Source organism: Protopterus annectens, chromosome 4.part0, assembly GCF_019279795.1.
Source record: "Protopterus annectens isolate FY-2018-M chromosome 4.part0, PAN1.0, whole genome shotgun sequence".
NCBI lineage: Eukaryota > Metazoa > Chordata > Ceratodontiformes > Protopteridae > Protopterus > Protopterus annectens.
Genome location: NC_056733.1, coordinates 906,437,432 through 906,465,409, shown reverse-complemented (window position 1 = coordinate 906,465,409; position 27,978 = coordinate 906,437,432). Strand labels below are relative to the sequence as shown.

Genomic DNA, 27,978 nt, shown 5'->3' with positions numbered 1-27,978 from the left:
CAATACAGTACAAAATGTTGGAATGCTTACAGTAATATAAATATTGCTTTATGTATTACAATTAAGTCCTAAATGCTGACTGTATTTACCTGTGGGGCCCAAGTTGACTAAGGGGTCCCAGGACCAGTTCACCTACTGGTTAATACAGGAAAATAAGCAAAGAAGAAAGATGCCTCAAAGTAAAATTATCAGTTGGTGAGCACATCCTACCAGGTCCACAACAGATGGTTTGTAAATACACGCATTATATAGTGACAGGTTGCTGTGTAACTGTTTTGTGCTGTGAAAATGTACAACACAAGCATATTTTGTGCAACACAAACATTTCCTGGGTCATCCAAAACAAATTACAAACTTGTCAAATTTCCACTTAAAAAATTGTTTATTGTTTTTATAAATTAAACATGGACATCTAAACCAGCAAGGAGCTTGAAGCTTTCAGTTTTAAAACAAAACACATTAAACAAAAGCAACAAAAAAGCAGACTACAGTTGTGTGTTTTAAACATAATGCCATGTTACTTACAAGCCATTTTAATACCTACCTACTCAATGACAGTAAGGTTACTTGGGCTGCCAAGATCACTTCCTGTGGTATGGTTATCTTAATTTGGTGGACAGGAAATACAGTGGCTGCTTTACCATATAGGTACAAACTGACCTGAAAGCTTTATTATTGATGTGGCAGAAGTCTCAAAAAGGTGGCAGAATACAACTCTCTCCTGACCATGCTGCAAGATTTCTATTTTTTTTTTGGGGGGGGTCACAAGATGAAACATTTACTCAATCTAAGAGAAAAAAATGTAAACTTCGCTGTTTGTAAAAATCCTGTACACCTGACCTGTGTTACAACCAGACATGGACTACAAGTTTAAGAGCTATATCATCAACACCAAACGTCTACGAAACTCTGAAAATAAAACAGGAAAAAAGAGAGCCTTGGATGTTCTAAACGGAGAGATGCGTCTTCCTCTGCTCCACTTAATATAATAACCTCTGTGGTCACATCAGGATTGGGGGGGGGGGGGTAAACTGATGGGGTGAGGTTTTGAAGAAATTGTCATACTCTTGTAACCAAATCCATAGTTTTCTGCAACATCAGGGTGATGATGATGATGATGATAATAAAAAAACACAAGACTTACCATGTTAATACTGTAGTAAAAAAAAACTGAGGCATGCAGAAACAGAAGGAAAAGAGGCAAGATGCAAGCCAAGGAAATGCACAGACTTCATTAATTTTCATTTTATTTCTAGCCAAGTACACTAATTTTAATTAGAACACACTCAACCAGAGGGTTGTTAAGCCCAGATGTACTACATGGCATTGTAAATAATTGGGGCTATGCTCAAGACCTGAGCTCAACTGCATTCTTTGAAAGGACAGAGTTCAAAGGCAAAAAATTATATGCAATATAAAATGTTCATATTTTTTGAAAATATTCATTGCAAACACCAACTATATAGCTGCTAGTTGGTTAATATCAATAGAAGGGACTGCCTGCAACAAGCACACATTTCCCATGTGCAAAATAAAAGTGTCAAACAGTTATCAGTGAGAAGTGATCATGAAAATCAAAACCAGCATGGAAGGAAAGGGGATATGTACAGTGACAAATAAAAGCCAGATGGCATACACAAAAGTAAAACCAAATACAATTCCTACACTGTGGCAACTATTAGGTTGAAATGTTGACAGCTGTTTGACATCCAAAAATCTAAGAATACTAGCATGCACAAAGACGTTTGATCAGCAACTTTGTGGGCATATATACACAAACAAGTGTGATCCACATTAGCACGCACGCACACACACACACACACACACACACACACACACACACACACACACACGCCCACACACACACACCCACACACGTGTGATCAGCAACACACTAGGCATATATACACACAGACAAGTGTGATCAGCAACAACATTTTGTGCATGTACACTCAGGAAAAACAACTATATGACCAGCAAAATCTGGGCAAGCATAGAAACAACAGGCCCAGCAAAGCAGGGGTATATGCTACGGCAAATGTGGAACCAAAAAAATGGTTTGACCTGAGGACATACTTGGAAACAGCATATTCTAAAAATATAAAAGACACAACTGTGGGACAAACTAAAGTAAACATACAAAATGAGAACTGTAGGAATACAGGTTCGATGTAGGCATGGTGCAGTCATGAGACTAGCAAAGCCAGATGCACCCCATCACTGTGGTACCTGTTCTCCTACTAGGTGGTCAGCTCTTGCTCCCTGTCACTTCGCTCCTGAACCTATGAGATCACAAATTGCGTGGACAGCACATTAGTCCTTGCAAGATGATTCTCCCCTCAATATGGTTGTGAGACCATAGAATATTTAAGTAAAAGAGGGGCACAGAAAATCAGGGCGGCTTTCCTCAAAGCACAAACACTGTTCAGTTGTTAAAGGGGCTGTGTTTACAGCACTTTTTCGGATCAGTCTGTGTGACAGTGGCTGGGAGTTGGTCATTAATATGAGAAACAGAATGGGTAGCAGGAACTGGACAACACAGTGAGAAATGCAAAAACCCTAACACATTGGGCAGACATGGCGACAACTGCAGAACTGGCAAGGATATAAGTGATGACAATCGAAGGATTATCAAAAGCATATAGGAGACATCTGCAGTTAGACAAATGCAGCTACAAACAAATAATCAGCAAAAGATGGGCCACTGAAAAGCACAAGATGAAGTATAACTACATACATGACTATCACACTATCCATGACAGCTGGGCACATTATCAAAAGGACTAGTGGAGCAGCATACACACCAACAAACACCAAACTCTCTTCCACTAAATAAGATCAAAAAAGTACCAGAAACAAAAATGAAAAAGGCTCTGTGATCACTAAGAAAGCCACTACCACCAAGGAGGATTGTCAAGTGCAGCCAGAAGATAAAACAGTCCTACTGAGATCAAAGGATCTCAATACTCCGGCTAGAAAATTGGAAAACATATGTTAAAACTCAGAAGAACTTGACTCGTACTCAAAACACTTAACCAAGCCAGCTCCATTTACAGTAAAGAGCATAAAAGCAGGATCACATTTAACAGCTGTATTTTTGGTGATGCAAACCCTCCTTTGAGATAGTGGGGTTCACAATTAGGAATACTTTTGAACATCAAGCCCAAGTATATTGCTCCCCTGCAAATGTGGGTCTGACCTGGTACCATGATGATGCCAACTGACAAGACCTAGACCTTGTACTCCATTTCAGCTGCTGATGTTTTAGACAGTGCTGGAAACCACCATCCATAAACGAAAGAGCGAGACATTGGGCAAGAACACCTTTAAAGTGTTAGCAAGAAAAGCAATGCACACAAAACTTCCTATGGTTAACCACAAAACAAACTAAACTGTAAACTTTCAGTAATCAGTTAAACTAGATCACAACAACAGTTTTATATATATGTAAAGGAGAAAAGAAGAGTCTAGGTAAAGTTGCAAAATTCAAAATTAATGTAGGCCTCCATCAAGATTAAGTAACAATACAAGCTGTGCAACTCCCACAGAAAAGATGGCAAGAAAAATGCTAGATTGTATTGGCTGGAGGCTGTCAAGGTGGTAAAGCAGGTCAGGAGGCTACGGCTGCACACTAAACTGCTGTGACCATTCTGTGTTTTAGTACAGAGCAGGCCTCTTCTTATCATAAAGAGAAGGTAGGCTATGAAAGCACGTCTCCAAGCATAAACGGTATACTGTAAATTAAGACATCAGAGAAGCAACTGTGGCTTCATTGCAATAGGTTTCTGCTAAATTCAGAACCAGTTTTCTCATTTTCAAACTATCACAATTAGAATAAAAGAAAAAAACTTTTAAGTTTACATTAGAGCTAAAAATATAAGAGTAGCTATTGGGTAAAGACTGGGACAAACAACACCATTCTCCTTTCACACAGTAAACCTTATGAGACTACAGACGCAAAAGGTGCTGTTATGCCACCTCCTTCCAGGACCATTACAAACACACAAACATATGTACATGTATTTAACAATGATACAACTATTTCTATTCAATTAAGTCAGTTTACCCTTCATTTGTGGTCCTTTTCAAATCAACAATATATCAGCCTTATTTTATGTCAGACTTAAAAGTAGAACTATTGACAGCATACAAAAATGCAATTAATGCATCAAGCAAATCAGTCACTGATCTTGGAGTTATTAAAAAAATATTGCATCCCATGAGTAAGCCAAAAAAATAATACAATTAAAACATCCAGTGAGTCCGTCAATGATGCTGCAATTAAAAGAAAACAAAATGCATAGTCAGTGATTGATACTGCAGTTATTTCAAAAGCAAAGAATGCCTCCACAGACCTGGTCATTGACACTGCAGTCTAAAAACTAATACTCAAAATGGAATAAGGAAATTCAAAGAAACTCTTCAGAGCGATCACATCTTAAAAAGAACAACAGTGGTTCTTCTTTCATTTTTTCTAGCTAATTCAAGGATGGCAAAAAACTCAAATGTTTGCCATCAATTAGTACCAATTAAGAGCTACTTCTCTTATGGATGCTGTTGCTACAAAACCATTCCAACTCAAATATATTTCCAGACATATTACTCAGATTAAAACTCCTGTTATAGCTGCATTGGAACTGAATGACAAATCAGCAGTCTGAAAGAACCCATAGACACAAAATTATGAAGGAAGCCAGATGATTTTCTAAAAAGTGACTGCTTAACACAAAGAACCTACATGGTGCCCACAACTTCACATTTCTGGGTAGGCAAAATGATCATGTACCATCAGATGCGTATTTCATATAAGCAATAAAATAAAGTCAGGAGATAAATCCAGACGGAATCACACAATTAACAGCAAGTAAAACAAAATAAAATTCCTCCGAAACCAGTAAGGTCAAAGTTAAAAACGTTACTACGCTAGTGCAACACTTTCACATCAGCTGCCTCAGGCATGAATAAGCTGATTGCTAAAGTGCTGAACTAGCATGATAAAGTTTTTAACTGATTGTATTGGTTGTGGATGAATTTTGTTTTGTTTTGCATGCTTATTTTATAAGAACAGTCAAATACAAACCTCCAGCTAAGGCTGCGTGAACAAGACAACACTACTGACATATTACATGGATGAAAACTTGCTCTTGGAATGCAACTTATCCTCACACAGTCATCGAACATGACTGTGCAAGCAGCACTGACAGCTCCTAAAGTTCTCATAAATCCAAAATTAGAACATGAAGCTACTGTTGCAAAAAGGCTTTCAAAACAATTTTTTAAAAACATTGAACAAGGAAAGCAATGCACAAAACTCAGTGTAAAAATATTATTATAGGTCAAACAACCTGCTTTTATAAAACTTCTTTTCCCGCTAATCTACATGGTGCCCACAACTTCACATTTCTGGGTAGGCAAAATTGTCTGTGCGACAATGATGGTATAAAAGCCTGGCAAACATCCTCGACTCCCTAATTAGTTTACGGCAGCATGCTTTTAAAGCCCAAGTCACATCAAACGAAGGCATAGATGTGAACACTAAAACTGGAGAGTCCTGCAACCCAAATACTTCTGCTAGTTAGGCACTGCTGGGAGGAAGACATGCATTAAATTAATGATTTGCAATATTAGCATATAATATCTGGTGCAGAAATGACAAATTAAGCTGAACAGAGAACATCTAAACCTTGGTAAAGGCAAAATGAATTCATCATAGGAATATCAATACTGCAAGACAGCCAAAGGATGCCACAGTCAGCTATTTAAGTGCCAAATAAGTATAAGGAGCATTTTAAGAGGTTAAGAAGGATCTTCACAAGCAAACTCTTTCTCAGCTATTCCCACACTGCTTTTGATATACCCTCTCTAAAATACCATTACCTTAGTGTTTTTATTCTGAGAAGGAAAAAAAAACGCAGTCCATACTGATTAGCAACTGCCTAGTGCTCTTCAGAGGGATGACAGGGATGCAGGTTTTATGAATTTCGACGTGGCCATCTGCAGCATACCTTTCATCACTGCTACTCTTAAAAGCATCATGCTGAAGATGTGCAATAGTGCGCAATCCCTCCCACTTCCAAAATCATCAGTGATGGCACATGCAGAAAGCAAAATGCATCCAGGTAAGAATGGCACAAACCAGAAACTGTAGTGACTGTATATGCATAGCTGAGGCTCACAGTTAGTGCGAAGAACCAGATAAATACTACTTCCAGAGAGAATGTTCACACAAATCTCTGAAAATTACTGCATTTCTGTCTGTATGTGCTCATGCAAAATGGAGGCTGCGACTCTCTCATCAGCATTCTGCATTCAAAGATGCTGCCTTCCCGTGGTTCAAATATTCCTGCAAAGCTTCTGTTCAAGTTTTTACAGCATCTCCAACAAAAAAGTTATTCTGAAGCTTCATAATGAGAATAGTGCAAATGTTAAAAGGCAACATTAATCTACCTCAGGCTTAAGGGATAACCACTTCACCACCTGGCAGCATTATATCCCTCAATATTTTCACAGATGCTACAAATCGTAATGTCTGAAATTAAGAGACATTATAACAACATACATCCTAATATAAGCGAACAGACCGCCACTGCATGCTATCTCCATAGACTGGATATATGACTCTGACAATTGTTTTCCTCTGTTTGGGAGATGGATGGGATGATGTTCTTACAAGGAAATGTCAAACTTGAGGCAGAGATTAAACCCCTTCTTTCCTAGAACTGAAATGCACATGGGACTGCCATACAAAAAAGCAGTCTATTACGATCCCACCCCTAAAGGCTACTCCACTCACTTTCAAAACACTTCCTGCTTGAACAGTCTTGCACATAAAACACCTGAGCTAAGACTTCAACAAAATGAAACACAAAAATAGACTATATTATACATATATACAAAATTGTTCTGTACATAAGTGCAACATATTCACTGGCAAAAAAAAAAAAAAAAAAGCTGCTCAAGGTACAGGTTCAGCAGGCCACGTTTTGGACAGAGGTGGCCCAAAACCTTTTGATAAAACTGAGGTCAGTTTCAGAAGGGTGGAATAAACCAAGCCATTGCAGAACTGTACCAGCTGCTGTAAGCTTATACATATACAGATGTGCAAATTCACAGGCAATCATGGAAAGCCACTGCTCTGAGATCATTCGGCACCATCCTAACTGAAGGAAGACCAACAGATCCTGAAACACAGCAGGTATTCAGTGTTAAAGAAATGAAGGCCACTGACAAAGGATGGAGGTTAAACAGCACCAGCCATGTTTGTGCAAAGAGGATGCAGTCATGTAGCTTGGATGTACTACAGATCCACAGCTCTGGAGTACTGGACCCATTGTATAACACACAGCTCTTCTTACTGCTTCTGTTGTGCAGAAAGTGCCAGAAGCATCTCGGCTCTATCCTGCTTCCTCGTCTGCAAAAAAGTTCTCAAGGTCTGTAAGTTTCTGGATGAGAAGGATGTCCATACCCACGTTATCCTGGACTTGTTTCTGTCCTCGTGTTCTGCCTATTGTCATTTTTACACCAGAGCGAGCCCTTCTCTTCCTTGGTACAGTAAAATCTTGGAAGTCCAGAACTCTTTTTCTCTTCTGATGGCTTATGCAGATCAAAGAGCCATTCTTCTCTTTAGGCTCCTCAAAGATGGTCTCAAGGCACCTACACAAAGGATGCAAAGAGAACAGTCAACTCAATTCCAGACCACCACTGCCAGTAACTAAAACATAAGCAGAAAATATGAAAAATAATAAAGTGCTTCAGTTACTAAAAACAAAAACACCACAACAACCCTCAAAAGTTCTGGGCAGGCTTAAATCAACTACTTTGTCCAGGTCACTCCACCACCCCAACCCCGACTAACTACACCCATAGTTCCTTAGAGACCATAGTTAGCGCCTCTAATAACTTTTTCACTGAAACAATCCAATCCCTAGCAAATCAACTAACCTCCTCTAACTTAAACCACATGCCTAATCTACCTAATAATCACCCTAAATTTGGCTTCCAACAAATATCCACTAGTTTTATAAAAACACTTCTAAAAATCTAAAACCTACCACCCTCACTGCTGACCTCCTCCCTGTAGAGTACCTGCAAATAGCTGCAGATACCATTGCATATCCCATAACTTTCCTATACAACAGGACCTTATCCGAAAATGCTATCCCCTCCCTCTGGAAAATATCTCGTGTCATCCCACTCCATAAAGGTGGCATCTCCTCAGACATATCCAACTACAGACCCATTGCCATTCTTTCCCCACTAGCCAAAATAATGGAGAAATGTGTACACAAGCAACTAATGCAATACCTTTCACAGAATAACTTACTATCAGACTCCCAGCATGGTTTCAGGCCATACCACAGCACCACCCCAGCCCTCCTTTCCTTTACTACTGCCATAAACCAAAACAGGAATGGCAATAGGTTAACCTCTGCCCTCTTTCTTGACCCATCAAAAGCCTGTGACATGGTCAACCATGAACTTCTCATTCTTTCACTAAAATCTATTTCCCTCAACAAGCCTGCTATCCAGTGGTTCCAGTCCTACCTAACTGGTAGACAGCAGGCAGTACTATGGCAGGGCAAACTCTCCAGCCGGTTGCCTCTCACACTTGGTGTCCCTCAAGGGTCCATACTAGGTCCACTACTCTTCTCTATTTTTATCAACAACCTCCAAACTGCTATCCCTAAAGCCAACTGCATCCAAAACGCAGATGATTCCACTCTCATCTGCTCAGCCACCTCCCCATCAGACTTGCAAATCTTAACCCAAAATACATTTAACACTATCGAGAACTGACTCACCAATCAAAGCCCACTTCTGAACCCCAATAAAACTAAACTTCTACTCTTCTCTCCCACTAGTAGACCCACCACACTTTCATTCTCTGTCACATCTAACAATGGTACCACTATTTCCCCAGATAATCACACCAAACTGCTAGGGGTTATCACAGACAATCTCAAATTTGACCTACAGATCAACAAAACCATACAGACCATCAATAAGAAGCTTGGATCACTGTATAGAAACAAGACATTTTTAACCCCACTGGCTAGGACTGTAATCGCCCGATCACACATACTCTCTACTCTTTTATATGCCTCGCCTGTACTCTCAAACCTCAACAAATACGAACTAGGTAAGCTGTCCCATAGCTACAATCATATTGCCAGATTCGCCACTGGCTCCACCTATAGAACCCACCACTGCCAGAACCTTAAACAACTAGAGTGGCTAGAACTGCCCAGCTTAATTCAATTCAATCAACTCTTAATAGCGCACAAAATTTTGTACCACCCTGAGGATACCCCCTCACTTAAAAATATTATTAAGCCATATAGCAATCTAAGATCCCTATGGTCAGCCGATAAACTACTGGTCCAAACCCACAAAGCTAATAACTCTGCTGGTGAATCCCTGTTTGCCAACTTAATTGGCAAAACCTGGAATTTGTTGCCAGACTATATAACCCTACAATCCTTCAAAAGTCTCTTCAAAAAAAAAAACCTCAAACAGTATCTCAAAGTGAATTGGCCATGCCCATGTATCAACCCTGATTAAGTTATAAACTAAAAGCATATTCTGCAATTATCATAACTTGTAACTACATCACCAAGCTGCGCTTCCAATCTGATGTCTCTTGCTTTTAATTCTCTGTCTATGACAATTTTGAGTCCCTACTAGGGAATCACTAATAACCCATTGGATATAATCACTTTATTTTTATAATTGTTTGCTAACTTATGTGTAATCTATGTAAGTTTGCCTTTGTGGAGCTTTTCTCCCCGGGCCTCTGCTGAAAATTGACATGTATCCAGTCGGACTATCCCGGTAAACAAATGTAAAATAAATAAATAGTTACACATGACAACTCTGAATTACCATGAACTTGAGTCATACTGTAGCTAAAATAAAATCTTAAGGGTTTTCAGTCATAACCGCACCTTCTCCAGGGGTAAGGACCCAAGAGGTTGTACAAAGGAAAAAATGTACAGCATATGTGGCAAATACACCAGGAATCCCCTTCCTTACCCCCCATACACATAAATGGTGGGAAAAAAGAAAGGGTGTACAAAAGGTGGAAAATGCAACTGCACATGTTCTTCTGCAATCCACCTGACAAACATACAAAGAGGTAAACTTTCTGATAAATGGATAATGTAGGGAAGGCATCATATTCTTCCCTTCAGTGTCTAACCCTTTTGTCTAAATCCTTTGAAGGATTAAGGTACACACACATGGCAATATACCACAAAACCTGTATTCTGACAACTATTGTGATAAATGAAAAAGGACATGTTCATAAATATTGGTAATTAAACATTCTATTAAACAAACTTAGAATATGTCTGCAATCATATTAATGCCAAATTTACACTGTGTAGTGCTATGTATATTGCCTACAGAAAACAAATGTATGAGTACTCACCATCTCAGTAAGTCTTTTACAGTACTCAGTGGTTGATCCGCACTCTGGTACTCCTTCCCAGCTTCTTCTTACTGGTCAGTTATTTTCTTGACCTTAAGCTCATGTAATTGTGGCAAGTATACCCCCAAGGTACCTTAAGTAATGTCTCTATGCATGAGTGACTGAGCTCACCAGCCCCAGATATGCAGCAAATAATCTATAAGTGGTCTCTCTCTCAGTGGTTTTGTAGCTATGATGTCCTTACTGCCTCTCTGAATTTTTTTTTCTGGACACTCTTGCATAGGAGGTGTACACACACAGTACACATCCCAATGTTATTATACACTGCACCAGAATAGGGAAGGCAGAGAGATCTAATTGAGGAGTATCCCAGTGATGTACTATGTCCGGGAACACCTCTCTGTAAACATCTAATTGTGAGGCTGTGCTCTGGACCTGCTCAGTGTGTCTGTCACTAGATTTTGCTCTGAAAGGAATGTAAACTGCCTGAAGAATCAGGTGATGGTGTACTGCAAAATATCAAGCCTGGAGATCTAGCCTGCAAAGAAGGTAAGATTTTCTGCCCCACTGCTTGATGACATACCACAACTCATTGTGTGTGTAAAAACCTTTAGAAGACCCGGAACCCAAAGGAAGTGAAAGTCCTGAGCAGCTAAGATTAGAGCAATCATCTCTCTGATACTGATGTAGTCTGACATCTGTTAACAGGACCAAAGACACTGAACCTTCAAGTTGTTGATTGGAAGCATCAGTATACAGCTCGAGTATACCACTGACGTTTCCTCATTTGGAGTTTGGCAAAAGGAAACACATGAATACTGGATCCATGCATCCCAGGACTTGGAGAAATTCCTTTGCAGGAAGAACTGGAAGAGAAGAGAAGACTGGAAATAGTTGAAAAGGGGATTTGGGGAGACAGAAGGCAAGCCAACATTGGGATAGTCTGAATCCTGCAACCCAAAAATACTTGGTCCTGACATGGCTCAACGCAGACTTTGAGATTGAGGGTGACTACCACACTGCACAACAGAAGCATAGTGAAGTGTAAATTTTGAAGTAGAAGTTGCTGAGAGGGTGCTTGAACAAGGTCGTCATCCAAATCAGGGTATATTTGGATTCCCTGAAATCTACAGAAGGCTACCACAGGGGCCACGCAAACACTTGGTACATACCCTTGGAGCAAAAACCAACAGACAAAGCAAAACACTTATGACAGGAAATAAACAAAGAAATAATAAACCTTCCTGAAGACAGGTTGAAAAGGAATATGGAGGCAAGCATCCTTCAAATCCAGGGAGAGCAGAAAGGCTTTAGGAAGTAACAGAGGTAAGAGGGCATGAAGAGACAACATTCTGAAGGAAGGGAACCTTGAGAAAGGTGCCGAGATAGGTCAGGTCTAGAACGGGCCTTCATGACGACTCCTTCCTGGGAACTATGAATATTCCGGAATAAAACCCTGCTCCCTGCTGAAACAAGTCAACAGGTTAGATGGTTCCCTGTTCCACCATATCTTCCAGGACTAGAGGGAAGTGAGAAAACTGGCAAGGATGATGCTGAGGAAGGCTAGAAAATGGATGAAGGGACGTCCAAGCCATGAAATAACACTACTGAATAATGGAGAGAACCCAAAGGTCTGTGGTTACCTGTTGCCATACAGGGAATGAAAGGGTTTACCTGAGGGACAGAGGGATCTGGCCATGGAGGAAGTGAGGCTGAATGCCGGACGGAGACAAATTTGTCAGGAGAGGAAGATTTTTTGGCCTCTAGAACCCAGAATGGGTTTTATCTGGGAAAAGCCATTACAAAACCCTCTTTATCGAAGCAAGTTGCCTATGGCCAAAGGAATATTTTGAAGGACAGCTCCTCTGGAAGCTGGGTACAAGAAAAACAAGAATGTACAGTCCTGCATAACCTTGCCCTTATCCTGCAAGGCTTTAAACAAATCTGCAGTAGCAGTGCCAAAAAGATTCTGGTTGTCTAAGGGGGAGTCGGCCAAGAATATCTCCTCATGACAAAACCAGACGCAGTATCCACAGAGGAGGCATCAGCTGCATTTAATGGAATGGTTAGCTACCTGAGAGGCAGAACTAAGAAGAGAAACAGCTGGAGTCTTACTGTCCAAATCAGGCATGTCAGTCAACTTCTCCACCCTCGAAGAGAGAAGAGCCAAAATATATCTTGTCATTTGGGTCTGATAATTAATGTCCCTAAAGGCCAAAATAGCAAAAGAATACATTTCTTCCCCATACCATGGCTGTCCTAGTCAGAAGGCAGAAGCTTAGAAAAGGAAAGCAGCTTGAATGGCTTATCTGTGGACATGGAAATGGCAGGATCTGATGAAGGACTTATTTTATTTTACATTTGTTGACTGGGCCCTTTTTCAGCGGAGGCCCGGGGAGAAAAGCTCCGCAGATTTATAATAAAAGTAATAATTTAGAAATTAAAAAAAATAAGAACATATTTAATTGCAACAATCAAATCATAAAAATTAATGAGTCAAGTTGCCATTTAACATAAGTTAGGTGTAGAAACAAATAAACAAAAGAACTGAAGGCAGACACTATCCTAAGAAAGGCAGATCGATGATTATGGTGGTTGAGTACAGTGGCATGACCAGCGACTTTTCAGGTATTCTTTGGTGACTGATTTGAATTCTTTGAGAAACCCAGCTGCCTTGTGGTTTTGGCGTCTTTTCAGGCTTGCTAGTTGTTGCTGAAGCACCTGCCAAGGGAGAAAACGCTGAGAGAAGAAAAGGAGCCACTTTTGTGATTTTAAGTATTTTCTTCTGATTTTTTGTTAAGTTTTACTGCTTTGCCACCTTTTTGGCATTTTCTGGCTTGCTAAAGTTTATATCTGTAACAGTAACAGAACTTGGAACACATCTAGAGCCTGTTTACTGCATTTCCTGTGTTACACTTAATTTAAAATCATTTTTTTCTCTAAAAACTGCATTTTACCTGATTCTGGCCTAGCACTCAAGTGTGGGGTCATTTACTTCACTGTTGAGATTATTTTGCTGCTTGTGTATCTCTGCTACCTTTAAACTACAACAAAAGGAAAAAAAAAATCTTGCTTTTTTCCCACTTTCAGTTACAGATTTGCTGTTCTGAACTGTTTGGAAGTTTCTAGAAGGCCAGTGCTTGCTTGGGCTAAATGGAAGTCTCTGTGTTCACCAGTGGGAGTGGTTAACACTGAACAGCCTGCCTGTCCCTGGAGGAGTGGTTACTACCTAGAAGCTGTAGTTTTATTGGCCATTTTGGGTCAATTCTAAACTTCTTCATCTGTCTCTCTTAAAACCAGGCTGCCTCGTGGTTTTGGCATCTTTTCAGGCTTGCTAGTTGTTGCTGAAGCACCTACAAAGGGGAGAAAACGCTGAGAGAAGAAAAGGAGCCACTTTTGTGATTTTAAGTATTTTCTTCTGATTTTTTGTTAAGTTTTACTGCTTTGCCGCCTTTTTGGCATTTTCCGGCTTGCTAAAGTTTATATCTGTAACAGTAACAGTACTTGGAATACATCTAGAGCCTGTTTACTGCATTTCCTGTGTTGCACTTAATTTAAAATTGTTTTTTTCTCTAAAAACTGCATTTTACCTGATTTTGGCCTAGCACTCAAGTGTGGGGTCATTTATTGCACTGTTGTGATTATTTTGCTGCTTGTACATCTCTGCTACCTTTAAACTACAACAAAAAGAAAAAAAAAATCTTGCTTTTTCCCCCCCACTTTCTGAAAGTTAAGAAAGTTCAGTTACAGATTTGCTGTTCTGAACTGTTTGGAAGTTTCTAGAAGGCCAGTGCTTGCTTGGGCTAAAGGGAAGTCTGTGTTCACCAGTGGGAGTGGTTAACACTGAACAGCCTGCCTGTCCCTGGAGGAGTGGTTACTACCTACAAGCTGTAGTTTTATTGGCCATTTTAGGTCAATTCTAAACTCCTTGATCTCTCTCTCTTAAAACTCTACAACTCCCTTTTTGCGCGGTTTTGCGCACTGAGCAGTGTCGGGCAGCGCCGCCTAAACAGGTTTAAACTATTCCAGGCTCCACAAAGTCTGCTCTTCACATTTTCCCTTAGAACTGTTCAAACTCTCAAAGTAATCACTCTTTTCACTTTTGAAAGCCTCTGCACTTGCTCAGCTGTTATAAGGAAACACTAACTTAAGCACTACACCCTCCTTGACTTCTCATAAGTATTAGGCTCCCAATTGGTCCTTCCTGATCAAGTAAAAAATCAGTTCCCTTCCCTAATCTGATCAGTAAAAAAACAGTTCCCTATACTAATCTGGTATGTCCAAGGGTCAGTTTCAAGGTTACTCTCCAGTCCAGCTGGTGAATCTGGGAATTTTGAGGCAATGTTACAATTGCCTTATGTACACAGACAACCCTCTCCTCCTTCCAACAAACTGTAATACATGTGAGAGATGCAGTTACACAGCCAAACTAGAGGCAGAGCTCTCTCAACCCAAGACTGGCACTGTCAGGAGGAAAAGGTAACCACCCACACCACAAATCCAGTCTCACACAGACCTATTGCATCTGCATACCCAACACAAACACACAAAAACATACTCGGAGACTCCAAATAAAAATCTGCCTAAACAGCAAAGACCTCCTAAGCAGATATCCAAGCAACAGCCACCCCTCAACAATACCCACAAATCACATATCTCACAAAATCAGTGTGCCTCAGTCACATCCCTTAAGGCCAAACAACAGACCAAATACACTTGTTATAGGGGACTCTATTGTCAGGCACACTGACGTCCCGCTCACCAGACTGGAGAAGGTCACTGTAAGCTGCCTGTCGGGTGCCAGGATCCGCCACATAATGCAAGCACTCAGGTCATTCCAAAGCAAGTACAAGTATGACTCCGTCATTGTCCGTGCTGGTGTGAATGACCTGAGACGTACCTCCCTGGACTACATGAAAAGAGACAGAGGAGCTCTCTGACCATGTAGCCCAGGCTGGTATGACCCTGACCTTGAGTACCATCTTACCCTCACCAAGAATGATGCCACAGTATAAAGACAAAATGATCAGTTTCAACAATTGACTAAAGTATTGGTGTCATTCAAAGGGGATCCAGTGTCTGTCAGCCTGGGATGACATGCTCGACAAGCCACGTTGCTTCGCTAGGGATGGCTTGCACCTGTTACCCTTAGGCTTTCGTATACTGGCCAAGGCTCTTGCCACCCCCATAGTGCCTTTTTTAGGCAAGACTCAAAGGACAAACCCACCTCCATAGACAACCCAAGGATAAAAAACTAAAGGTAATGCTACGCAATGCCAGAAGTCTAAACCTCAAGATGCATGCACTCGAGGCTCTCCTCAGTATGGAGAAAATCGATGTCTGTGCAGTAACAGAAACCTGGTTCAAGGCTCCTGAGAGCACCCCAGCAATACCAGGTTATAACTCATACCATGCGTTTCGGCCCCAAAACTCGGACCGAAGCACAAAAGGAGGAGGAGTATCTATATTCATCAAAGATACCTACACCTCCAGGTTAGTGGCACTGCACAAAGCATCGGAAACCATCCATGTGCAACTAACAGCGGGCAAAACTGCCTTTCAGTTTGTAGCCTGCTACAGAACACCCTCCCTATTACAGGAACCCCACTTGGCATTCCTGAGAACACTGGAGAATATGAAGGTCTCTCCAAACACTATGTTATTGGGTGACTTCAACTACCCAAACATTGACTGGGAAAACTACTCAAGCCCAAACACCCTCGCCCAACGGTTCCTTGAATTTATAAACTAACTCAATGGAACAACTGGTCACCACTCCCACAAGAGGGAACATATTGGACCTGGTCATCACCAACATGGGGACTCTGTTCCACACCAGAGGTAAACCCCTCATTGGTAAGATCAGACCATAAACAAATTTCCCTGGACATCCATATCCCGTCCCCACCCCCAGCCAAGGAAATCACTGTAAAGAATTTCTCAAAAGCCAACTTTGCACTTCTCAAGACTGAGGTGGAATCCTTCAAAGCCCCTGGGCCAGAGGATAATACAGCCCAATCCCGCAGAATCCTTTACAAATGCATTCTATGAGCACCTGTAAGAATGCATGGATCGTGCTATCCCAAATAAAACCAAGACTCACTCTTCCAAAAACAGGAGACCGGTCTGGTGGACCCCGGCCATAAATAAGCTATACAACAGAAGGAGGAAGCTACTACATGAGAGAGCAAAATCCCAAAAAGGGAAGGCGTTTCTGAACAGTATTAGCAAGAAACTTCGATCCCTCATAAAATCATCAAAGGTCAGTTTCGAAAGAAAAATTGCCCTAGACACTAAAGATAAAGTACAGTTTTGTACCTACCATAAATGTAGATGTTCGAGGATCCACATTGCTGCAGTCCTAACCATTGGGTAGTCCGCTGTCCAGTCGGCCCGAATACCAAAGTATATGGCTGACGTCGGTCAAGGCGCATTAGACTGACGTCAGGACGTCAGGGTACTAATGCGCATGACCGACGTCATATCCTCAGTCTTTTCTTGCCCCAGATGTCAGAAGACCCTAAAAAGACAAGGCCCAAACCAAAACACCAACAAAAACCCTGCACCAAACATATATACAATATATACAAATGCACAAGAATATAGCCTAACCCACACCACCACCCCTAAACACAGAGGGGAAGGAGGGAGGGTAAATTGGACTGCAGCAATGTGGATCCTCGAACATCTACATTTATGGTAGGTACAAAACTGTACTATGTTCTTCATTCCACATTGCTGCAGTCCTAACCATTGGGTAGAATCCCAAAGCAGAGGTAAGGGAGGCTGGCAAATCATAAGGAAGCAGGAGCTGTCAACATGCCTTGCAAAATAGCTGTGGCAAAACCAGCCCTAGATTTAGAGTAGAGAGGAAGGTGGTAATGCTTAGAGAAAGTATGCACTGAACTCCAAGTAGCTGCCTCCAAAATATCCTTAGTTGCCACCCCTCAGAAATGCTGTTGAAGTGGCAGTAGCCCTAGTGGAATGAGGCCTAATCCCAGCTGGAATCTCCTTGCCATGATGGGAATAACAAAATGTAATGCAACACCCAATCCATCTAGAAATAGTTTGTTTTGACACAGGCTTGCCCTGAGAACTCAAAGCAAAAGAAACAAACAACTGCTGAGACTGCCTAAAATCCTTAGTCCTGCTCAAATAATAACGCAATTGCCTGTGTACATCTAAAGTGTGCAAAATCTTTTCTCCTTTATTTTGGGGATCTGCATAAAAAGTAGGCAAATGAATAGTTTGGTTTAAAGCCACACTAGAAACCACCTTAGGCATAAAGGAAGGATTAGTACGTAAAGATACCCTATCCTTATGAAAAATCAAAAAAGGCTCCACTGCCATAAGGGCCTGTAACTCAGAAACCCTTCTTGCAGAAGTAATGGCCAACAAAAAAGCAGTCTTCCATGACAAGTATTTCAAGTCAGCAGTAGCGAGGCTCAAAAGGTTGTAGAGTAAGTTTCTCCAACACAAAATTGAGATCCCAAGCAGGAGTAGGAGCTCTATGGGGTCTTATATTCTTTGCCCCTCTAAGAAATTGCTTGAACAAAGGATGCGAAAACAATGGTGGGTCACAATCATAGTGAGCTGAAATTGCTGCAGCATGAATCTTAATGGAAGAGAAAGACAAACCTTTGTCCAATAACTCAGTAAGATATTGAAGAGCCACACTCAGATTTGGCTCGAAATCTCCAAATTGTTTGCTGCACTCCAAAATAAAAATCTCTTCCATTTTTCTGCGTACACTTTCCTTGTACTAGGTCTCCTGGCTTCCATAATCACATTTAAAACTTGTTGAGGAAGTTGAGACCTGCTGTCTTTCAAAACAGAATATGCCAGGCTGTTAGATGAAGAGAGTGTAGCTTGACATTGAGCAGGTGACCGTCTCTCTGAGACAACAGGTGTGGAATCAAGGGTAAAGGCCATGGAGGCTTCTTTACCAGACTCCTCAGTAATGGGTACCAGTGCTGCCGAGGCCAATCTGGAGCTATTAAAATCATCCTTGGCTTGTCTTGTCTGATCTTTAGAAGCACCTTTGGAAGAAGAGGCAGAGGTGGAAAGCATACACATGAAGATTTTTCCAACTGAAAGAAAGAGCATCCACTTTCCAAGCTGTGTGATGAAACCTCTTTGTGCAAAACTTTGGCAGCTGGTGGTTTAGTGGAGAAGCGAACAGATCTATGTCTGGAGTTCCCAGGACACTGTCAACGTTTGAAATACATGAAGATCCAGTTTCCACTCGTGGGGATCCATGATTTGTCTGCTTAACACATCTGCTAAGGAGTTCTGTGCTCCCGGCAGAAACCTTGCCTGAAGAGTTAGTTGCAAGCTGAGCGCAGTCTCCCATAAAATCATTGCTTGCCTGCACAATGGGTAAGAATGTGTTCCCCCTTGTTTGTTGATGTACCACATGACAGTTGTGTTGTCTGTTAGAATCAACACCTGCCCTGGAAGAAGTAACTCCTTGAAAGCCATTAATGCAAACTGGACTGCTAACATCTCCTTCATGTTGATATGTAGATGCTGTAGTCTGGCAGGCCACTTGTCTTGTATCCACTTTCCATTTAGATGAGCTCCCCAAGCAATGTCTGAGGCATCTGTCGTTAGAATCTGACTCGCCTCTGGCCGGGTCACAGAGAGTCCCTTGTTTAGGTGACATTCCTGAGCCCACCACAACAATTCCTTTTGAATGCAAGGTATTATTTGAATGACAGTGTCCAAATCCTGGCAGTGCTGTGTCCATACATATTTGAGATACCATTGTAGCTTCCTCATATGCAGTTTGGCATTGGGAAGCACCAGAATACAAGATGCCATGAACCCTAAGGCTTGAAGGACTGTCCTTGCAGTCAGCCCGGACTGAAGAGATAGTTGATGGAAGTAACTGGAAAGATTCTTTTGTTTGTCCGGGGTTAAAAAGGCCATCTGGGCTGCTGTATTCAGTCTCACACCCAGAAAGCACATGTCTTGAGAGGGTACTAGACTGGACTTTATTTCGTTCACAGAATACCCGAGGCATCTTAGCACTGCTATGACATATTCCAGATGCTGTAGAAGGTCTTCCTTTTCTTGAGCCAGAATCAGGCAGCCGTCCAAGTAAGGATAGATTTGAATTCCTTTCAGCCTGAAGTAAGCTATCACTGGAGCCAGAACCTTTGTGAATACTCTGGGCAGTAGATAAGCCAAAGGGCAATGCAGAGAACTGATAATGAGAATTTCCAGCTCGAAAACGCAGATACTTCCTGCAACTTAGTCTTATAGGCACATGAAGGTAAGCTTCCTTGAGATCTAAAGTTACCATCCAATGATCTTTGCCCAGCAGAGGTAAAAGCTGTTGTAACGTCAACATCTTGAACTTGGGAATGTCCAGATAAGTGTTGAGGATAGACAAATCCAAAATTGGTCTCCACGTGTTCCCCTTCTTTGGAACTAGGAACAGGCGAGAATAAAATCCTAGGCCCTTTTCTGATACAGGGACTGGCTGAATGGCCCCTATTTGGAGTAACAAAGAAATTTGCTTGTGAGCCTCCTTCCTTTGTGGAGGGGGAACGTCTGGCATGCCTTTGAAAGGGGGCAATGTATGGAAATAAAACCTGTAACCGTGGTGAATGATATCCAACACCCATCTGTCTTGAGTGATTAAATCCCAATTTTCTTTGAAAAGAGACAGTCTTCCTCCCAAAGGAGCTGCCAGACGAGAATCTACTGGCAGCTGAAAAGGCAGGTCATTGGGTCTGTTTACGAAAGGACTGACCCCTGCCCTCACCAGAAGTCTGAGCAGGTGAACCCCCCTGTTCTAGGCCTAAAAGAACCTTGAGCTCTGCCCCTACCACGTCTAGACCTACCCCTAGACTGGGAATCATAAGCAGGATATGTCCATCCCTTAGTAGGCCAATTTCTACTAAACTTCGGTGGCTGCACCTGCAAAAAATCTTTAACAGTTTGCATAGACTTAGCTTTGTCCTCCATTTTCTTCAAAACTGCTTCCACAGGCGAACCAAATAACACATCAGACTGTAAAGGAGCATCCAAAATCCTAGTCTTAACATGCTCTGCTAAATTCTGATCCCTCAACCAGGCATGCCTGCGAAGAACAGAACTAGTGGCAGCCACCCTCGAGGAGGCCTGCACAGCATCAAAACCACATTGCAAAGAATGCTTACCCACTTGTTCAGACACATGAACTCTCTGGTGCAAAGAAGAGGGAATGTTACAACCTCAGGCAACATCTAAACTGCCTGTGCTTAACCAGGATGCGAGGGGCTTGATTCCGCCCAGTTTCTTACCAGCAAAGAAAATTAGGAAATAAATGCACTGATTCAGGGATAACTAAAACCACCTACTGAATGAAATAAGGGTTCATCGTTAGGGATATCCTATCCTTGGGAAATGCATCATCTAAGATCACAAATACTCCATCCTGACAAACTCTGCCAGGCACTTCTAAGGCGACACAAAGAGTTATAGACCAGTCCTATTGTTCCTTATCTCCAAGGACCTATCCAGAAAGAGGGATAATCTGGTTAAGTACACAGACAGGAAGACTCCTTTTTATTGTCCAACTCAGAGAGAATGAGAATGTCTTGGGATTTTGACACTCAGAGAACATCAAATGTAAGAGAACCAAACTGTTTGGTACCTGCTAAGATAAGCTTGTTAGTGTGCGACTAACTGGCACTGTTATCAAAGGACAAGAAGTGATAAACTGGTTGTGTGCCAGGTAAAGTTGGCATATGCTTATGAAAGATCAGCTATGGACATGGTTAGAGCTTTGCAATAAACTGCCTAACTGTGCACTCCAGCATAAATAGACGCTTGATGTTTAGGACTCAAGACACGAGACTTGACAATCCAACTGGGCTTGGGAAGCCACCAAGAGGGGCAGTCCCCTGTTCCAAGTACCATCAATCCACACCCACGTGGCTCAAGGAACTGCTGCTTGGGATTAGGATGTCTAACTGTGGGCTCCAGCTGATCATGAAAAGACATGGCAGTGGAAACAACCCAAAAATACAACCTCAAAAGGGTAGGAGAGGCAAGGGTACACCATCCTCAAATCTCTACATTCTCCACCAAAGCTCAGGACAGCTGGGGGTTTCATTTCCTGCTAGCAGAGGGAAAACTTAACATCTGCAGAGCTTGAATAGACCACAAGAAGAGTGGACTTTCACTGAGAGAGAGGTCAATCCTTAACATTTTATTCAAATGTGTACCGCTGTAGTAATACTCTGACTTATGCACAAAAGGTGTAGAGAGAAGCCCTCCCCTGGCCTCCTTTAAACTACTATGGGTTTGGTAATGAAGTATGAACCTAAAGCTTTTTCCCCCTCCTTTGTCTGCAAGCAGTAAGGATGTGGCCAAAAGCGGTTTTACAAAAAAAAAAAAAAATACTGAATTATGATGGCTGGGAAAATATACCTACCCCAGGACCAATAAGTGAGAGGCCTCTATATTAGATTTGCCTGCTAGCAGGTTTAATCATAACATGGAGGTAAAAGCATCCCCAAAGCTGTGGCATGGTAAAAGAGACTGGGCAGTAAGTTTTCAGAACTTTTTTGCAGTCCTCAAATTGACCTTTATCCTTAAGAACATGAATGCTAGTTTCCCCCAATACATATGGATTTGACATGTGTACCTTTTTGCTATTATCAAACAACATTTCCTACACGGGATCAGGGTGTTGCATCAACTGTCCATTTCTCTTGAATCAATGCAACTCTCCCACCTCCTATGATAATCACACCTGACGCAGGCCTTTTCTCACTCAATCCATCCATCTCTTTTCTGGATGCCCTCATTTCCTCTTGCATTCTAAATGCCTGTCCAATATCATCTGCACCTGACTTTCATTTTCCTGCTCAAACTACCACGGAGTGTCTTTCATTTTCCTGCCCAAACAACTATATGTTCTCTTTGACCTTCTTTGCCATTGTTGCTACTTGAGCTTCTGCTGCGATATGCTCATTTTTTCATCTGTCCCACAGTGTACATCCTACCACCCATCTCAAGCATTTCATCTCAGGCACCTTGAGCTTCAACTGTTCTGCCTTCACTGCCAAGTTTTCAGTACCATACAACAGTACTGGTCAAAGCACTGTTCTGTACACTAATTTTCAGCTTCTGTGGCATTCTTCTGTCACACACTACCCCTGACACATTTTGCCAGGTGACTGCTACTCCTCTGATTCTAGCTTTGATGTCCTCATTCAGACGACTTCTCTCCTCAACCACACCAGCCAAGTTACCTGTTAACCTGTTCCACTACATCCCGTACCTCTCAACTGTCCTGTTTTTCACAGAATGCCAAGATTTTTCCTCATATTTTTGGTCTGTTCTTCATAACATTTGTGGTTTTCTGGCAGCTCACCAATAATTGAAGTCACTAAATAATGACACATTTAAGTATCACATTTGTTTCATATTTCATAGCCTTCTGAAAAATGTATGCCAACACAAATGATATTATTCTATCAACTTTCCAAGTGCCAAAAATTTAGCCCACGTACTAACAATTCAACACTCGATGCCCCTGTCCAGCAGGGACACAGGTGGAATTCCAGGGGTGTATTTTCTGTTCCACATCCACTTTTCCAGGTTGTACTTAAAAAGGGTTAATGAGGTACTCTGAAGTGGAGAGGGAATGTCTATTCTACAGAAGGGAAGTCTCTGGGACACATCTCTCCCGTCAACAAGTCCTACTGATGTAACAGACCAGGTTGAGGTCGCGAGCGCAGGTTATTCGAGTGGAGCTTGACTTGCGGAAATGCAGCAGTCCTATCAAGGCAGGGTCTGAGACTGCTTTGGATGCCAGACAGAGGTCACCTACGAGGAGTCTGTATGAGGCCGAGTAGAGGGACAGGGCCTTTAGCCTATCTGTGTAGGGTAGATGTTTGAGGCCCTAGATTCTCCTGGTGAGGAACCTCTGTGGTTTCTCCAGCTGCTGCATGTGCTTTGTGAGGTACCTGTAGAAAGGGGCACTGGACTCAATAATGGGTCTTATAAGGGAAGAATACCATGATATATGACCTCCTTGTTCTTGGATGAGATGCTGTTACTAACAAGGTGGGTTATGTAGAAAACGTTCCGTACAACAGAGGCAATATGGTGGTCATAACTCAGTTTGCTATCAACCTGGGTGCCCAAGTCCCACACGACTGATTGTATGTTTAGGACATTGTTATTAATGCGATAATTTGTGGGGACATCACTATCCCCAAAGGGGGGGGGGGGGTGATGTAATTTTTGCCATTCAGTTTGAGGCCATGCTTCTGGCACCAGTCATTTGTTTAGGTAAGACTCTCTTGAAGGATGTCCACATCACTAGGGGAATTGATGACAGCACCCAGCTTGCAGTCATCTGCAAAACTTGGTCAGCCATAGCCCACTGGTTTTGGCCTGCACCTCAGAAAAGTATATCCCAAACAAGAGAGGCCCCATTATTTTGGCTTTGTCCAGATTTCTTGTGCTAAGAGGTATGCTACATCCCCTTCTATCTCAATTTTCAGCTTCTTCTGATTCCTCATCTGCTGCAGTGACAACTCTTGTACTCAGTTTCACCAGTGTGCAGTGTTTTTTTTATTCCATTCTCATATCATTTGCTGAATTTCTTGTTCAGATCCTGTTTGTAATACCACATTGTCTACATACAGCAGTTTTTTAAACTGTACCCTCCAATCTGTTTGTTAATGCAGTCTCTTACAAAGTATGAACAGTGAACTCAAAGCTGAATCCTGATGAATCCCCAATTTCACTTGGAACCTCTCCAAGTGTCCGAACAATGTTTGCACTTGTCTCATTGTCTCCTTGTATGTAGCATGCACCAATTACCCCAGTGTTTATAGGACTTTGAATCACTGTAGGACTACTTAAATCAGCTTTCTGGGAACTTTTCATACACTTTCTCCAAGTCCAGAATGTCTAGTTGAACACTTTCCTCATCTCTAGTTTCTTCTCCAGTATCTGTCTCACTCAAAGATTGGGTTAGCTATGATGTATCCTGATCTGGATCAGAACTGTTCATCTCCCATATTAATTTCTGCTACTCTGTGTATTTATCAATCACCCTTTTCAGCACTTTCTTGTAGTATGACAGGAGTTTGACATCTCTATACTGCACTGGCCAATCAGCAGTCAGAGTGTAAGTGTAGGAGGGAGCCAGAGTTTTGTCAGGGTCAGTTGCATCCTAGGCAGGACACAACCTATATAGCCAAAAGCTACTCCAGCAGTGAGAATGATTAACATCTACAGACGCATTAGCCTAACTAGTCATCAGCAAAGCCACAAAACATATCATAACTGGCCTAATTAATATAAAAAAATGTGAAAAGTGTTGATCTACAGCAGTGTCTTTATTAAGGATACAGCCTGTGTAATGAATATGGTCAATTTTGATACAGCAAAACAAGCCATGGACACACCATACATGCAGCATACCTCAACCTAGCTAAAGCTTTTGACACCAAATTGCATGCTAACATAATGAATGAGCATCAAACTGACCCCTGCTTAGTTAGGTGGATAGCGAATTGGTTAAGGGATAGAACCCATGTGGTGAGGATGGCAGGTGCATCCTAAGTGGAGATGAAGGCGATAAGCGGTATTCTTCAGGGTTCCATGCTGGAATCCCTACTGTTCGGCATCTGCTTCACAGACCTCCAAATTACAAATGGGAATCTCTGGCAAGCTAAGTTTACAGATGAATGCAAACTTGGCATCATCCTCAAGTCCCCCTCTGATAAGTAGAAGCTCTAAATGGAATTTAATCTATGTTCAAAAAGTGTATTAAAGCTAAATGTTAAAAGTGCAATATCTGCACAGCCTTTGGTGACCAATCCCTTCACCCATCTTCTAGTACAGACATTTGGCTTCAAAATGAAAGCGTGGTAACAGATTTTGGCACATGGACATTCCTGTGCCCTTGGTGGTTAGAAATCTTTTTAACTTGACACAGCTGATTACAAAAGGTATTCTACCAAGATCCAAGAAAATTCTTACTCTTCTACATTCTGCATCGATCAAACCTATTATTGAAAAGAATGCCCCTTTGGAATGAATCTTTCAAGGTATCTCAAGCAACTGGAATGGCTCCAAAGGTTCTGGACTAAAACGATTATAGGCTTAAAAGACAACAGCTATAGACTTTTTCCTTTATTCAATGTCCTACAGACTCGGCTTCAATCCACTGAACAGGACTCCTTATGGGCAACCTGTGCCTGGCCTTTCGGTCCATTAGGGATCCAGTAGTCTAAAATCCCTCATGTCACCTCAAATCCCAGTCTTGCTAACACTAGAACCGGGAATCTAAACATGCTTCAGCAAATATGAAAACCATGTTGGAGAAAGGATGAGTGCCCACTCTACTCCAATGAGCCATGTTGTGTAGCAGGGAGGATCTGGATGACAACTGTGCTGGGAATGCCATCAGTAGGGACTTGCAATGGCTGCATGTACTCTCTCTGTTATACATCCCTTTAATGCTGCTGCCTTTACAAGAGGAGAGTGAGAGAATGACTTTGCTCTATGCATGTCTTCACAGGATTGTGAAAATCCGCAGACCGAGGGATTCCCTGCTAAACACCTCATGCACTGTCATTGCTTTATCATACTGCTGTATCCACACCAGCTTTTTTTTATCTTTCCTACTTGCTAGGATTCAAAGTGTGGACGACCCTTCCTGAAGCTAAGAAAGGGGTAACATGCTGAGGGCAGTGCTGAAGATTTCCCCGAAAATTCTTAAAAAGCTTTACTTTTGGAAAAAATGTATCATTACGCTTATCAACTTAATGTAGCCAACCTTAATATAATTTATTTATTTGTCATTTGTTAACTGGTTAGTACAACTGGGCCAGTGGCCTGTTTTCAGTGGAGACCCAAGGAGAAAACCTCCAACTTACAATACAATAGAGTACAATTTGAGAAACATTACAAAATAAATGGTATACATTACAGGAAATACAAATTTTGGACAGTCTAGAATGAAAAATACATTACAGGCATATAAAAATGTTCTCTAGTAATTACAGGCATATAAAGTGTAGAAGGCAAAGTATGAAAGACAGTTTTCAGTGCAGTGAACAGGCCCCAGACAGAATGAAGATATTGATGACGGAAGTCTCTCTACACATTTTGTTTGTAAGAATGCAAGTCATTAAGGAGGGACTGATGGTGACATATCGCCAAAGACTGACTGTTGGGAATGTTAGAAAAAAACTGTCTTACAGGAGAACTAAATAAGCACTACTCTGCCAAACATTTCTCCTTAACTTCAGCAGTGGAGAAGTGGAAAGTATGTGCCAAGTGGGAAGTAAGTGCAGCACATTCACTGCAGAGGTATACAATACAGGGCTAGGGGATAGTCCACTGGTGAAGAATGCTGGACAACCAGAAACTCTGCTGACCAATAAAGGTCTAGGGGATAGTCCACCAGAAACTCTGCTGATCAATAAAGGTCTAGGGGATAGTCCACTAGCGAAGAATGCTGGAAAAAGTACAGTTTTGTACCTACCATAAATGTAGATGTCCGAACTGGATAGCATCTGCAGTCATAACAAGTGGGTTGTCCTGTCGTCAGGCAGCCCTGCAGTCGGCCGGATTCCAAAGTCCGGGTCCGGCTTCGGCTGATGTCGCTCTCCACCCGACGTCATCTCTGCTGGTCTTCGGGTATAAAAGCATCAGCCGACGCCATTTTCCTCAGTGTTTCTTGCCCCAGATGCCAGTAGCCCTCTTGCAGGGTAAAATTTGGATAGATGCCAATGTTTCCAAATAGATAGAGGTAAACACAACAATAAGCATATATGTACATATATACAAACAAATACACCATAAAGACTCCCCAACAGCTAGCTATTAGGAGGGTAAACACCCTAGGAGTACCACAGAGGGAAGGATGGAGGGTAATCCTGACTGCAGATGCTATCCAGTTCGGACATCTACATTTATGGTAGGTACAAAACTGTACTATGTCCTTCATGGATGCATCTGCAGTCATAACAAGTGGGTAGAATACCATAGCCAACTACGGGAGGAGGATAAAGGTAGATTATGGTGTGTTTAAGATCCCTTGCAGTACAGCAGTGGCAAACCCTGCTCGGATCTGGAATAAAGAGGCAAATTATAATGCTTGGCAAATGTATGCACGGAGGTCCAAGTAGCCGCCTCAATAATGTCTTTGGTTGCCACTCCTCGTAAGAAAGCTGTGGTAGTGGCTGTTGCCCTTGTAGAATGAGGTCTTATGTTCTGTGGAATTGGTTTTCCATGGAAGGAGTAACAGTATCGTATGCAATTTCCTATCCATTTGGAGATTGTCTGTTTGGAAATAGCTTTTCCTTCCCTTCCAGTTGCATAGGCTACAAAAAGTTGGTCAGTCTTTCTGCTATTTTTTGTTCTGTCCAAGTAGTAGCGTAGCTGTCTATGTATATCCAAGGTATGCAGTATTCTTTCCCCTCTGTTTTGTGGGTTGGGAAAGAAGGAAGGTAGGTGGATTGCCTGGTTTAAAGATACTCTGGATACCACCTTAGGCATAAATGTAGGATTAGTCCTCAAGG

The 27,978-nt window shown here is 41.8% G+C and overlaps 1 protein-coding gene across 1 annotated transcript in view; it reads right to left on the bottom strand.

Annotated features, from left to right (window-relative positions):
• Positions 1-363: 363 nt before the first annotated feature.
• The window catches only part of PRR14L (proline rich 14 like), a 1,261,773-nt gene continuing 1,234,158 nt past the window's right edge, over positions 364-27,978 (bottom strand). Inside the window, exon 7 of the mRNA XM_044068866.1 lies at positions 364-7,653. Coding sequence (XP_043924801.1) covers positions 7,395-7,653 — 259 coding nt within the window. The 3' untranslated portion in view covers positions 364-7,394. The remainder of the gene's footprint in view (positions 7,654-27,978) is intronic.